General features: G+C 41.5%; 2 protein-coding genes across 2 annotated transcripts; one reads left to right on the top strand and one right to left on the bottom strand.

Moving 5' to 3' along the window:
- Nucleotides 1–26: 26 nt before the first annotated feature.
- LOC133494550 (keratin, type I cytoskeletal 18-like) lies at nucleotides 27–3,509 on the top strand (the record flags this gene model as incomplete). Its single annotated transcript, XM_061808486.1, has 8 exons — nucleotides 27–419; nucleotides 701–783; nucleotides 1,449–1,605; nucleotides 1,681–1,842; nucleotides 1,914–2,039; nucleotides 2,428–2,648; nucleotides 2,926–2,960; nucleotides 3,255–3,509. Coding segments are annotated over 8 exons (1,290 nt in total), but the record flags the coding sequence as incomplete, so codon positions are not given.
- A 323-nt stretch (nucleotides 3,510–3,832) lies between these two features.
- On the bottom strand, nucleotides 3,833–13,818 carry arpc2 (actin related protein 2/3 complex, subunit 2). Its single transcript, XM_061827320.1, has 10 exons — nucleotides 13,594–13,818; nucleotides 11,871–11,905; nucleotides 10,593–10,705; nucleotides 9,416–9,461; nucleotides 9,100–9,286; nucleotides 8,911–9,004; nucleotides 7,443–7,569; nucleotides 7,264–7,364; nucleotides 5,587–5,687; nucleotides 3,833–4,292 (listed from the first exon to the last, which is right to left on the bottom strand). Exons 1-10 carry the CDS (start codon nucleotides 13,665–13,667, stop codon nucleotides 4,271–4,273), a joined length of 900 nt encoding a protein of 299 aa, XP_061683304.1. The 5' UTR covers nucleotides 13,668–13,818; the 3' UTR covers nucleotides 3,833–4,270.
- Between the last annotated feature and the right edge of the window lie 186 nt (nucleotides 13,819–14,004).

The raw sequence follows: 14,004 nt of genomic DNA, 5'->3' as shown, positions 1-14,004 counted from the left end.
GCGGCGGATGCACTCAAGGGCTATAAAACCCACCTGGTCTCCGGACTCAAGTGTTATCTGGAATCGCCGTGGTTACGCCTTCGAACAAGGCCGGGAGCATGTTCGAGGGAGGCTCTGGGGGATCCGCGGCCAGCTTGGAGGGGCTGCGCAACGTTCTGCGGAACCGGACCGAGCGGGACAGCGCCCCGGTCGGGACCCTCCATCTTACCACGACCAACGCTGTCGTCCCCGGGGACGACGAGTGTACCCTGCGCGGTCTGAACGAGCGCTTGTCCGGCTACCTGGGCAGAGTCAAGCAGCTGGAGAAGGACAACCGGCAGCTGACTGAAGAGATCGAAGAGATTTCAGTCAACAGGAAGACACTGGAGCACCGAGACTGGCAACAGCTTGAAAAGCCGCTGAAATGCCTCAAAAATCAGGTACACTGTCGTCTCGCGATCATATTTTCATCTCTCCCAACCTAGAATAAGCCGTTTTACTTATACTGTACTAAACTCTCTCTCTCTTAAAGTGTCCTACATCCTCACTATTAACAAAAAAAGGGAAAATGGTAAATTTGGGAATATTCATTTATTTATTTATTTCTATTTATTTATTTTTTTGGTTCTGTATGCTTTGGATGAGACTGGAAAACATTTCCACCCATGGGGTGGCTTAGTTTATCTTGAAATATCTCCATGAATGTCTTTGATTTCCTCAGATTAAGGATCTCGCCATGAATAACGCCAAACTACTTCTCCAGATTGCCAACACCAAACTGGCCAACGCTGACTTCCTGAACAAGTTGGTCTCATGCAATGCACCCCCCCAGTGTCCCCTGAGAAATGATCCACTTCCACGTCATTGGTCCAAAAACTATTCATTACAAATAATTCATTGATCTACACCAGTGATATGTATTGACAAGCAGCACAATTGAATGGAAGGAGGTTCACTAGAATAACAATAAAACCAGATTGCACACATCGAAGATACATTTGTGAGTTCCTGCAGACAAGATCGGTATTTCAGCATAGAGCATTTCGGTGACATTTTCGTTTGTAAGGAGCAATGGTTTTTTATTTATTTATTTATTTTAAATGTAAAATAGGTGGGGAAGCGCTGGCGCATAAACTACAGAGAAAAGCTTTGATGATGATTGTCACTTGCCCAGGTCACAGTTGGCCATCAATCTGCACAAGTTAAATCGAGGCAACTGGACTTTTCTAAGATGTCAAAGATGAAATGCTTCTTTACTTCTAAAAAAATGACCAAAAGCTAGAGATGAAGAAGACAAACTGAATCATGTAACGTACAATACAAAGAGGCTTTTTCATTTCTAAACTTCATTTAGAATTGAAAAAGCCAAATCAAAAGACAATCCAAAAGTTCAAAATTGTAGTTGCCTCAATTCACTCTAGCGGACATTCTTACTAAGTCAATTTCTGTTGCTGCCGTGTGGCTTCTAGATTCAGCGACGAAATGAAGGCACGGAAGGTGATTGAAGAAGACCTGTTTGAGCTGAAGAAGGACATTGAGGACACCCAGCTGCGCAACGAGCAAAAGCAGAAGGAAATTGATCTGGTGAAGGATGAACTGGCCGACTTTGAGCAGGACCACAAAAATGTAAGACTCAACATCAGAACCAGCAAAATAAGAGCGCTGAATCTACTTTGTAACTCTGAGGCCACTTTTGTGTAGGCTGTGGACGACCTGCGAGAGAAGATCGGGAACTTTGAGGTCTGTGTGGAAATTGAAACTCCAAATTCCAACTTTCTCGAGATTGTCAACAACATCCGCAGGCACTATGACAAGCTTGCCACGAAGAACATGAAAGAGACTGAGGATTGCTACCAGACTAAGGTACATCCAGGTTTGCCATCCGTTCCTGTGTAGCTTGCCTTGAGTCACCTGACTTTGTGCATCCTCTCCAGTTTGAAAATATCAAGTTGGAAGAGGCCCAGAACACTGAAGCGCTGCAATCTGGAAAGACAGAGCTCAGAGGTCTGCTCAAGCAGAAACAAGATCTGGAGATCAAAATTAGTGCTGGGCACAGCACGGTGAGCCATTCCAAAAGCCATTGACTTTTCTATTTGCCAATGTCAAAAAGCAGATCCTGCTTCTTGAAACTTGTCATGGACAGCCTAAATTGTACTACACGTTTGAGTGATGACAGCTTCTCGAAATGGACTGAACTTCACTTCAGGAGAGAGAAAAAAAAAAAAGTCTTGCCAGAGGACAATTTTGCAACACTTCTCCGTCAATTGGCGAGCAACAGGCAAGGGAACGATATATCGTCAAATGCTGGTGGATTCACGTCACTCCAAGTTATACCTAAAACAAAAATAGATTTTTGGAACACCCTGAAGCCTCTTGCGGCAATTGGACTTTAAAAAAAAAAAAAAAATGACAGCGTGCCCCCACCCTCAACGTACTGTTTGTCTGCAGATCCGCAATCTAGAAGAAAACTTGAGATTTGCCAAGCTGGAGAACAGTCAGCGGCTGGGTCCTCTCAAGCGAACGATCTTGGACTTGGAGCAGCAGCTGAGGAAGGTGAGGGCGCACGTTCAGAACCAGCTGGAGATGAACAAGGACGTGCTGTGCGCCAGGATGAGACTGGAAGCAGAGATCATTGAGTACCAGAAGCTGATTGTAGGCGATGTTGACAGGTGGGAACGGCAGGATAAAGATGGAAAAAAAATAAATCACACCGCCATCGTGGCTTTCGGAGCCCCAGACATGACTTGGGGGTGAATTTTTAGTTTTGATTTTTGCACTATGCCCACTTCATGGTCTACTTTGCACATTTGCTTTACAATGTGGCCACATCTTATTTCTATCTCCTTCCCCGTGTCTTGTCTGGTGCGCTGTAAATTTTTGCTAGGTGGGAATCACCATCATTTCAGATTCAGTAGCTTAGTGTTTGTATCTCTTCTTGCTTAACAGCTTGGATTTTTCTTCAGACGACGCTCTGCCACATGGTAAGTCCTTGATCCAAAAGCTAGCACAAAGCAAGTATGAGTGACCTGATCTCTGGCCAAAGTGTGCCTAACGCTCATCACGTTAGAGGAAAAAGTACAAGTAGTTCAGCATTTTGGGGTTCAGTAATCAATTCAAATGCATGTTGAACTAGCTGTTCCGATCAAATTTCAAGTGTATTGGGTCATTGCATGCCTTGAGATTGTAACACTCCCTGAGATCAAATTACTGAGCAAAAAGGATCGAGTGGAATATTCTGCAGGTGTGAGAGGAAATGCGACTGTTTTCTTCCACAGACCAGCAAAAGAGTGATGGGGAAGTCTCTGAGGAGCAGGAATCTGCGACAGAAGTTGTGACAACAGAAAATAAATCTGCAAAAGCTTTAACCAAGTCAGTTGAGGAAAGATAAAAAAAAAAAAAAAAAAAAAAAGTGGCTCCTCTTCCTCCTCATAGTTGTCTGAAGAGGAAGAAGCTCAAAATAATGGTTCCCTGCTGTCACAACAATGAACCTGCAAATTTAAATTGTGAATAAAATAGACATACTTGCTTTCCTTTTTGTGTGATTTTGAGTTGGATTTGATTCTCACCCATCTAGCTCTGTAATTCAGTGTCCCTACCCTTGCTGTGCCCAGGCCCCTACGGTCTTTCAAATGTCACAGCACACCAGTAAACAAGAAAGTCACAAGTTATACACATACATACACTAACATTGTCACAAATTTAATTTGGGCTCGTTTCAACAAAATGTCGTCTTCTCCTGAATGAATAGCAACGGGTGGATAGAGGTAAAATTGTAGTTATTAAAACTCATACACTCCCAGCCAATTGATCTATTGATTTCTTATATATAAATATAAAATCAGAAACAAGCCAAGAAAGATTTTGTGGTATTTGGGTGTTTATTTTTCTTTCCCTCAAATGACAATGACATGAAAGCGCAGAAGGGGGAGTTGAAACCATCACATGAAAAATAATATTAAGTGGTGAAGGCCAAAGTAAGAGTACCAAATGGAATAAAAGATGTTGTATCAAAAATGTCTTTCATATATATATATTTATATAGGACTAATAATGCTCTTGAACTATGCAAAGCAAGGAATGCCCTGTTTTCATGATCTTGAACCTTGGCTTTTCCTACCAACTTCTTTTTATTTAAGAGAGCAAAAAGAAAAAAAAAAAAAGACCAACAATTGTGTGTGGGGCGTTTAGAGGCATCCTGGAGGCCTGTCCAATGTGCCGTTGAGTTGCCGCGTGGTGCGTTTGCAGGTGGCCACCGATGGCGGCTTCAGCTGGGCTCCGCCGGGGCTTGGCCTCAACGATAGAATGTCTTCCCACTGAAAGCAACAAGCAGAACGACTGACACCACAGCTCAACATTATGCATAAATATTTAAAGGGGAACGGAATCTTTGTTGTCAAAACTTCATGTTAAATTTTAAATGTCTGTATCTGATGCTGTGTACTGGAATTTACTTAGTAAAAGTAAGTAAGTTTCTTTCGGCTTGTCCCTTTCGGGGTCGCCACAGCGTGTCATCTCAGATGAACGCACATATGTTTGGCACAATTTTTACGCCGGATGCCCTTCCTGACGCAACCCTTCTCAGGGAGTGGAGGCCCCAGTTGGAAAAAAAAAAAAACACTCTACTCGCAGAAAGCCCGCCAATGTCTTTCCGTGTGTGAAGTCACACGAATGGGATGTGTATCATTCCTTTGTGACCGCTTTATTTACTTATTGAACTAGAAAGAGGTAAATAATCCGCAACAATATACTACACACCGTTCAGTATCCACTTACGTAGTCAGCTCATGGCAGACGCGCTGACTCGCAACAGCAGTTCTCGACAGTTGCTGGTATTAGCAGCTAGTGGCTAACAACAAGTTTCTTTGGCTATTTGCCCAAGTCACATGGTTGCACAAACGGCACTTGAAAATGAATGTGCACACTTTTATCTTTAATGCTGACACCTTGTCACGGTTGTATGTCCTACCGATCCATTCACACGCAAGTTTAAGGCAACAAGCTAAATTGTGATTTCAATTTGGCCCTTTCAGTCTACCACTGATGACATTTTCTCACAAAATAGTGCCACTGGTACAATTTTTACATTTCTTATCCCACCAACAATATTGAGAGTACTGTGTTTTGTGTAGTGCTGGCACAAACAGTCTCTTATTCATTAAAACTGCTGCTCTTTAACTTTTATGTATATTAATACCATAGAAGGATTTATCTGCTGCCTTGAGAAAGGCAGAAGAAATTGAAGGCTACTTGGGGTCAAATTACACATTCGCCAATAAAAATTCCTTTCAGCAAATAGGTACAAGTTTGAACTAGGGGTGGGAATCGCATCACGATATTACCACAATATTTACCCAATGATAACTATCATTGTCAATTTCCGAAAGAATGAATGTTGGGAAATTTGTGGCGGTTCTCCCTCATCAGAATGAAATGACAGGAGGATGGCAGTCAGTTCCTGAACCGATCTTTTCTTTGGCGACACATCCCAACAACACTTGATAACTATGAATGCATACCGTACTGTAAGCGAGATCTATACAAATATTGACACTTTGTCCTAACAATATATTGAACAACAACAGAAGCTGTCGAGTCGAGGCTACGTACGTGATGGTCTTCATCTCCTTCTTCTCAGCGTCGGGTCGGGCACGGTTGAGGACTTTGAGGAAGTCCGACGTCTTGGCCCTCATACGTGTGTGAATGTAGGCCTGGATAAGGACCAATTACACTTTCATATTGTTTGCATTTATATTTGTTCAAGAGGTTAGGGGTTAGAGGTCAAAATGTGATTTTTGCCTTGAAAGCCGCATTTATGTCATTATGCCTGATTTCGGAAAACATGATATTACAACAACTTTTGCTCCTTACAAATCTACGCCAGTGATGTGCAGAAAAATATAATCCCCATGCAAAGTTGCCATCCAAAAAACAGAATAACTAAACAGGCCAAGATTCCACAGAGTCCGTAAAATTTGTAAGGAAATCGCATAAGTCGAGATCATTACTTCAATGTACGTTTACTTTTTGTGACTTTTTTATTTGGGTGGCATGCCTTGAAATGATGTCGAGCATAAAATATGTGCCTCGGGTCAGTAAAGGTTGTGAAACACTGCTTTGTGCAATGCGGACAAGGTTCCCAACAACACACTGCATTGTGCATTTACCTTCCGTTTTCTCAACATACACTCAACACACACACACTCATCCATAAACCTGCCCACACTGACTCCTGTTTGTCTGTGCAAAAAACATCCTACTTCGTTATCTAGCGACGGGGCAGCTCACAAATGTCAAAAACGTGTTGCAGGTGAAATTAAAGTTGCTCAAAAATGGCTGCGTAGCATTTACAACCCCAAGAGCTCCATTAAGGAACTTGTTGTCATGTGTACTCAAACGCCCACCGGCTGCCCTAAAAGCTGTATGACGACTGTGTGGCAGCACGGACCAGACGCCTCACTGAGGACGACGGCGGATGGAATGCACCATTCCAGTGACTCATTAAAAGCAGACAGATGTCCCCATGTAGAACAACCAGACTACCGCATTGCACAACTTCTCAGTTTTTGTCCAACCGCTTATCAGAGTTCTCACAATTTGTGTCTGCTAGCATTATGATAAAACACAATCAAAAAACACCACAGGTGGGATAACTACACAAGCATAGATGTTGCGGCAATTATAAACCTTTCAAAAACATTTGAACAATTGGTAGCGACCCATGCAGACAGAGCATACAATACTCACAGGCAGCAAAAACTAATCTGTGTACATGTCTATGCATTATACTGCCCTCTGGTGGCTGTGGTGCACACCACAAAGGGCAGCACAATACCCATTGACATATTTTATTGATTTTTTTTTTAAACATGCATTTATTCTTATTTAAGGGCGGTAAAAAAACATCTTGTGCAATTTTTTTTTTTTTTTTTGCGGTGCTGGAAAGGATGAATGGTATTTCCATTCATTTCCACAAGTAACGATTTGAAGTAAGTGTGGTCGAGGAAAAAATTAAAACTTGTCAGTCAAAGCAACATTGGTTCCACACTTAAAATGAAATGAAAAACAGTTAATTGAAAACTATTTTGCGGACCCGGTAGCTAAAGCTTGGGGACCCCCAGTTTAACAATCACTAATAGTGAAAAAAGTACAACACTCATATAATCCACTATTGTAACAAAAGGTAGCCTCTGATGCAAATAATTTACTGTAATTTGCAATCAATATACAAGACTAACAGCAAAAACAACAATAAAAGGTAAGGACGTGTGCTTCATTCAAACTGACCTTGGAGCACTTTATGTGGTAATGCAGGTAGTCCCTGAAAGTGTGGATGAGGTTGATGGTGTTGTCTCTGGCATTGGCATTGGTATGACGTGGGAAAAGGACTACAAAGCAAACAAACACAACAAAATGGTACATCAACGATGTCACAAAGCGATAATTCTAGCGTAGCGCTAACCGACCGAAGGTGATGTAGCCGATGTTGTCCCCGACGGCCGCGTCCGTGTCCTTGAGTTCCAGAGGCGGCTCCCTGTGGCTGAACAGCACCTGCGGGGCCGTGTGGCTCGCTCTCCGACCCTCTTTGAACTCCTAGATGGATAAAGTTCCAGAAACTTTTATTTGAAAGAATATAAGAAAGATAAATCATCAATGCTTCAAGAGTCCAGAAACTTGGCAAAATTTCATTTGGAATTTACTGCCTACTTACTTAACGTTGTCCAACAAAAGCAATTTTTTCTTAAAACCTGATCTTTGATAACATTGTGAGCTTTGTGGAAACAATGTACCTCACACAACAATCCAAGGGGAACCCGTACAGAATGTTTGCGGCTCCTAAGAATCCATTTATCGGCAGAAATCATAATTACATATTTGCACCAACACCGCATCCTCATTCGGCTCATCCGGAATTCTTGTTCTGCCTTGAAGGTGGTCTGTATTCCACCAACTACTTGGTCTCGGTCTTAAACCAGTTAAAAAAAACAACTGAGGGTACTCTTGCTAAAGTAATTTTTCAGCCATAACAACTTCTCTGCTAGCATCTGGAAGTGAACTTGGGAGCATTTTATTACAGCTGCTAATTTGGAAAGGCTAGGATGAAATATTAACTGCTGCTGTGTAGATCTGGACTGAACTTTTGTGTATTAGCCTTTCATTTGTGCACATTTATTACTGTTATTTATGTCACGGCCACCCACTGAGTGACTCTTGTCTATTCGTACATTCCAATGTAGGATTTTGTTTGACTTAATTGCAATCATCACTGCCCAAAGACAGAGAGAAATGGACAGACTTTGTTACTGCCCTCTGTGCCGATCGGCGTGACAGGAATGACTTTTTCCATAATAATAATAAAGACAACTAGTGACACATTTGAGCAGTTCAAATAAGGTATACTTTGCGGAGTGTAACCAAGTCATAAGTTTCATTTCAAACAATAACAACTAAGTACACTGAATCCTGACTTACTCACTATTCAAATTACCATTTTTTCCCCCCTGCGGTATCATCCTCTGCTATTAGCTGAGGAACACACCTATTTATATATTTTTGTGTTCTCTGTTACGTGTGAAGATACCATAAGAGGATGCCTGATCACATACTAAATAGTAGTCATAATTGATGTCAAGGAAGAATAAAGTGAGAAATTGCCTGTGAAATCAGCGTAGCAGCTAAGTTTAGCCTGGGTTGTTAGTGGAAGTTATGGAGGGTCTATGATGTATACGCCCAATTCCAGCGCATTTTTCCCCCCCCAAAATCAAGTAAGCCAACTATTTTTTATGGGAATGCTGCAAGACAAGTTAGAAATGTATTTTTGGACCAAAATGTCAACAGGTTTACTAAACAACAGCAAAAACCATCATTTTAATTTAATTAGACATTTGAGGACATATTTAAACTTCATGACCGATTCCACCTGGCCTCACAAACCTGCATGAAGACTTTGCCAATGATGACGTCGTCGTCGTCTTTGAACACCGTGCTGAACACGACTGTCACTCGGTCTTTCTTTGCCTCCACGTACCTGTGGGCATCAAACAGTTATTTAAAACCTCTAACAATGTTCAAATCTGAAGCCAGCCTTCGAGAGAAAACCCTTCCAAATGTTCTCGCACGCACATGGACTCATCATCTCTGTAGTGAACCACAGCCCTCCTCTCGCCCTCTTTGCCGTCCTCTTGGAACTTGAAATATTTTTCGAACACTGAGGCAAAGCAGTTTCTCTTCAGCATCCCCGCTTGGTGCACAAGCTCATCTTTGTTGCCCGGTAAGGCATCCAAGTCGTAGAGGAGCGACACGTTGTAGCCTGGAAAGCATGCCACAGCGCAAGTGATTAATTTGCAGCAACTTGGGACTTTTTACAAAGAAATACATTTGGGGAAATACACGCTGGGGTTGCAGGTACAACACTTCCATTAGCACAACGTGAACGTACCAGACTCTGGTGAAACAAGGAAGCTCCCATACACTCTTTTCAGAAGCTGAGAAGAAAAACATATTTCAATTTTAAAATCAATGAACCCACTGTAACCACAATCGCATTGCCGGCAAAGTCTGATTCCAAACAAAAAAAAAAAAATGTGGTCTAAAATTTTAACTCATGGAGTTACTCTAACAAATTAAGATCTTATTTTACTCGCCAGGCATATCAATGTTTTTATTTTACATTTAAAATTGTGTGTACACTATTAAAAGGGATATTTTTATAAGATAGAGGAAGATGTTAAGTCATTAAGTTGATTTCCAACAATGGTACTAGAAGATAACAAACAGTAAAACTACTTTCTTTGAGCTATGAAACATGATTTTATATAGTATCTTAACAGCTTATCAAACAATTCTATTTTCATTATGTCTATGGGGGAAATTATTTCAAACTCAAAAATCCTCAAATGGTACTGTGTATATTTTCAGAGCAATCAATAGTTTTCAAAAACAACTACATAATGATTTTAAAAAAAAAAAACTTCAGATGCTCTTAAGTGCATCAGCGGGTTTAAAAATGTGCTGCATTCTTTAATTTTGAATTGCTAATCGCAATGTTTTTTTTATAGCCTGCTGGAATCCTCTGGCAGCTGGGCAAGAAAAAAAAAGCAGTCAAATAGCATTGCTTACAACCAAAAGTAACAAGGAAGGAGGCTTCTGTATCATTTGGAAACAATTGATGGGGTCTTTATGAAAAAAAAAAAAAAAAAAAAAAATAGCTGTCATTTTTTAATTTACGGTGAGAGCCAGCATCATCATGAGCAAAAGATAACTAGGAATGGCAACCAGGCGCCACCTGAAATAAATCTTGCACTATTTCAAAAAGACTGCTCATATATTCTTTTCTTGAGGAAAAAAAATGGCCTGAAATGCAGCTCAAGTGTTCACACAGCGGCCACTAGTCACAGTCAGCACTTCCTTGCCTGTGGTGAGCGTGTCTCAAATGCACTTCCTGTTTCCACTTGAGGCCTCCGTGACTGTGTTTTTTTTTTCCCTTACATGGCAGCAGAGCTCTCTCGCCGATTCTTGCGCACATGAACAGGAGACCTCAATCTTTTTGATACTTATCAGCTCTATGCAGATCAAAACCCATTCAAACTGTGTGTGTGTGTGTGCGTGTGTTGTACCTCATCAGCCCCATGCTCCTGCAGTTCCTTGTAGAACTTCAAGGAGATGCTGACCATCACTTTGGTCTTATCGCCATTAGGATTAGAAATGTGGTACAACACACCATCGAAGTCTACAGAAGACAAGGACAACGTTAACCTGGAATTTCCTCACTGAAAGGCCACAACATTAGGAGCACTTGCACAGTCCACCCGTTCTCTAAACTGCCAGTCTTCAATAGGGTTGCAAGTGAACTGGGACATGCCTACCCCGGCGAGCTTTGGGCGAGAGGCGGGCTACACCATGTGATGGTTGCCAACCAATTGCGTAGCATAAATACATGCTCACACTCATTACTCCGGACAATTTACAGTCTTCAATTAAGCTAACATGCATGTTAATCCCAAGAGTGGGTTACATTACATTAGGGTTACACTATTTTCAGTTCACGAACAGTCTTGGCATGGCTGCGGAAGTCTAAGAGTGCTGTGCTTTTACTCCCACTTCATGAATGTGCTCCAGGTATCTCTCTGGGTTTTTTTTTTTTTTGCCTAAAATGGCTGTCACATCTCATGCAATGCAAAAGCTGTGCTGCAGTGATTTGCTTGCAAACCCAGAAATTGTGTTTTCACCGATTAAAAATTGCACAGTATTCCTTTTAAACAACACAATGATCAAAATAAGGTCAATATAATGTCATTCTGCAGCTGGAAGGGATTAGTTGCATTTCCATTAATTTCAATGAGAAGCTAACTGTTGAAACAATTGCGTAGGGAATGACAAAACCGAGACACACAGTACACACATTGGAAGATTGTGTACTTTGATACTGTCAAAGATTATTATTATTATTATTTAATAATATCAGTGCAGTGGTGAAAGAGCTTTTGTCAAATATTTCTGATGCTGACGTGTAGCTGAATTAGGAAAGCAAAAATTTTGAAACAACAGTCAGTATGATGCAATGCTAAAAAGTTCTGAAATAATACTAATTACAGCAAAAATCATGCAATCAGCAAGCATTATTTTCTTGAGATTTTGAATCTACACTTAAAAAGCTAATAAAACGTTACATTCATCAGATTCATCTATTTGCCAAGTATGTCAAAAACACAAGGAACTTGTCTCGGAGAGATGAAAACATCCATGTAAGTGAAATGCCAGTGAGTAATGAGAACAGAGAAGCTTTTTAAAAAAAATATTGATCATAATAATTCCCAGAGGAATGGCATTCAACATGTACAATACTAATGAATGAATTCACACGATTTTGTTAAATAATTAAGTAACGAACTTACCTGCAAACGTCACATCAACAGCCTCGGGCTTGGTTCTGCAAGGAAGAAATTAGGTTAGAGCAGAGGTCGCGACCTTTTCAAAACCAAAACCAACTTCTTGGGAGCTGATGAAGGGGTACCAGGTTGATTCACACTTCACTTCTACCAATTTTATTCAAACTCCCTTCAAATATGTTTTAATCAATGACTTTCATCTAAAGACATACTTTTTTAAATTATTTGTCAATAATTTCAAGGGATGGAAAAACATATGCAACGCATTTTCTTAAAAAAAAAAAAAAAAAACACTGCAGCTGTTTGGACTTGCAAATGATCACTTCTACAGAATTCCAAGGAAGTCACAATGTCCCATCACTTGTGAGCTACTGGGGACACCCATGAGCACCAGGTTGTTGACCCTGCAGTTAGCCCCAAAGCAAACTACAGGATCCACTATCCTTCAAGGAAAATAACTGCCTGATACTCAAAATTGTACCCAGGTCAATGGATAGGTTTCCAGTTACGCGATCTTGTGTGTCATAGAGGTCAGAGAACACAGGTGAAGCGTGAAGTTTTTTTTCCTATCGTTAATTTTTCCAATTGGTCTAAGGGTGGTGGTCATGTCATTGGAAACCTATCAATAGTATCCAAAACAAACTTGTAGAAATGTAAATGTTTATGCATTCTATATTGTTGTGGCCCTCTGTGACAGTAGAGAGTAGAGCAGACTTTGCTGGCCGAAATCTGCATGTTGCTCACAACTCACAAACGTGCCATTTAACTGGCGGATACTGCAAGAGTTTGGGAAAGACGGCAAGTCTGCGTGTTTCAATGCCGTGATTCCCACCCAGTGTGCCACTAGGAAAGCAAAAATATTTTAGATCTCCAGTACGTGTCTTTCTTCAACTGATCATTCTTTGTGCACAAGCACACAGGCCCAGAAGTGGCATGGACTGAGAACATTTATGTCTGTGTAAAAGTGAATCGAGCTCAATATTATCTTGGTGCTGTGCCGTACTAATTTTCCCGTGTGGAATGAGCGATTCCTTGTCCGATGGAGGTTCATAAGAGTGAGTTAGTGCGGCAGCTGTGATGCGGACTTGACTCTGCTTGACTTGAGGAATGCGGAAGCTGCAACGAAACGCCATCCAGCAGTTCAGACGCTTAGCTGTGCTAAAGTTCAGTCTTAATTTTTTTTTTTTTTTTGGGGGGGGGTGCTATCCACGGCAAATATAACCATAGACCACAAGTCCCAATGGTCGTTTTGTTTCGGTGTGAACAGCACCATCAAAGAGCCGAGCAGGAAACGTACGTCAAAGAAAGCAGTTAGCTTAATGCTGCATCGAATTGCGCTCACTATAAAATACGTCATCAATTTGATAAATGATCGCATTTATGCTACCAGCGGTGTCACGTAAACGCAAATCCGAATTTGAGTTTAAGGTTTGGAGATGCTTGAGGCGATCTCTGACGAAGGCAAATTTTGACAGACACCTCGCAGCTTGAAGGGGAGACACACCCCAGCTAAAGGCGAAGCAGTCGTCGCCGACCCCCTTGGCCATTCAGTGGCTCATTTAAACATTTTCACGGTCGAACCCCCCATTACAGGCTCTTTCGTGTCTGTGTGGGTTGGTCAGCCCCACCAAACTCCCTTTCCTTTGCACTGATTTGGATATGCAAAGCCCCTCAAGGGAAGCTAACGAGCCCATTAGCAAGGCTGGCCAGGTGTAACAAGGATCCTCACCCGTTTGACGCTCCGTCGAACTTCAACGACAGCGTCTCTTCTATAATGCGGTTATTGATTTCTAACAGGATCATCGCAGTGGAGTCGACGTAGAGGGCAGATACTCGCTGTAATGTGCTGAAGTTTCGCTAGTTGTCTCAAATGGTGCTAAATATTTCCTCCCTTGACAGACCACAGCACTTCCGGCCGCCGAAGCTTCTTCCGCTTGCCACTTCCGCGTATTGGATCCTCTGGCCCATAGATATAGAGAGTAGATACCAGCACGCTGCAGCAACCCACGAAATAACATGCCGAAGTGGCGGCCATATTGGAGATGTCAACGACAAGCATCGCATGAACATTTGAATTAAGTTAAATTTGATTACTTTTCACGGGTTACTTTTTTGTCAACATAAAAGCGTGTGATATCAA

This window comes from Syngnathoides biaculeatus, chromosome 2 (genome assembly GCF_019802595.1).
Source record: "Syngnathoides biaculeatus isolate LvHL_M chromosome 2, ASM1980259v1, whole genome shotgun sequence".
Classification (NCBI taxonomy): domain Eukaryota; kingdom Metazoa; phylum Chordata; class Actinopteri; order Syngnathiformes; family Syngnathidae; genus Syngnathoides; species Syngnathoides biaculeatus.
Note: the sequence above shows the minus strand (reverse complement) of the source record. Positions and strands in the feature narration are given on the sequence as shown.

Bases quoted from the DNA above. Each gene is read 5' to 3' on its own strand.
- arpc2 (XM_061827320.1), bottom strand. From the start codon at position 13,667: ATGATCCTGTTAGAAATCAATAACCGCATTATAGAAGAGACGCTGTCG. The intron at 9,287-9,415 runs GTACGTTCACGT...CATGCTTTCCAG, and splicing joins CCTTGTTTCACCAGAGTCTG to GCTACAACGTGTCGCTCCTC. The intron at 9,005-9,099 runs GTGCGTGCGAGA...TGATGCCCACAG, and splicing joins TACAGAGATGATGAGTCCAT to GTACGTGGAGGCAAAGAAAG.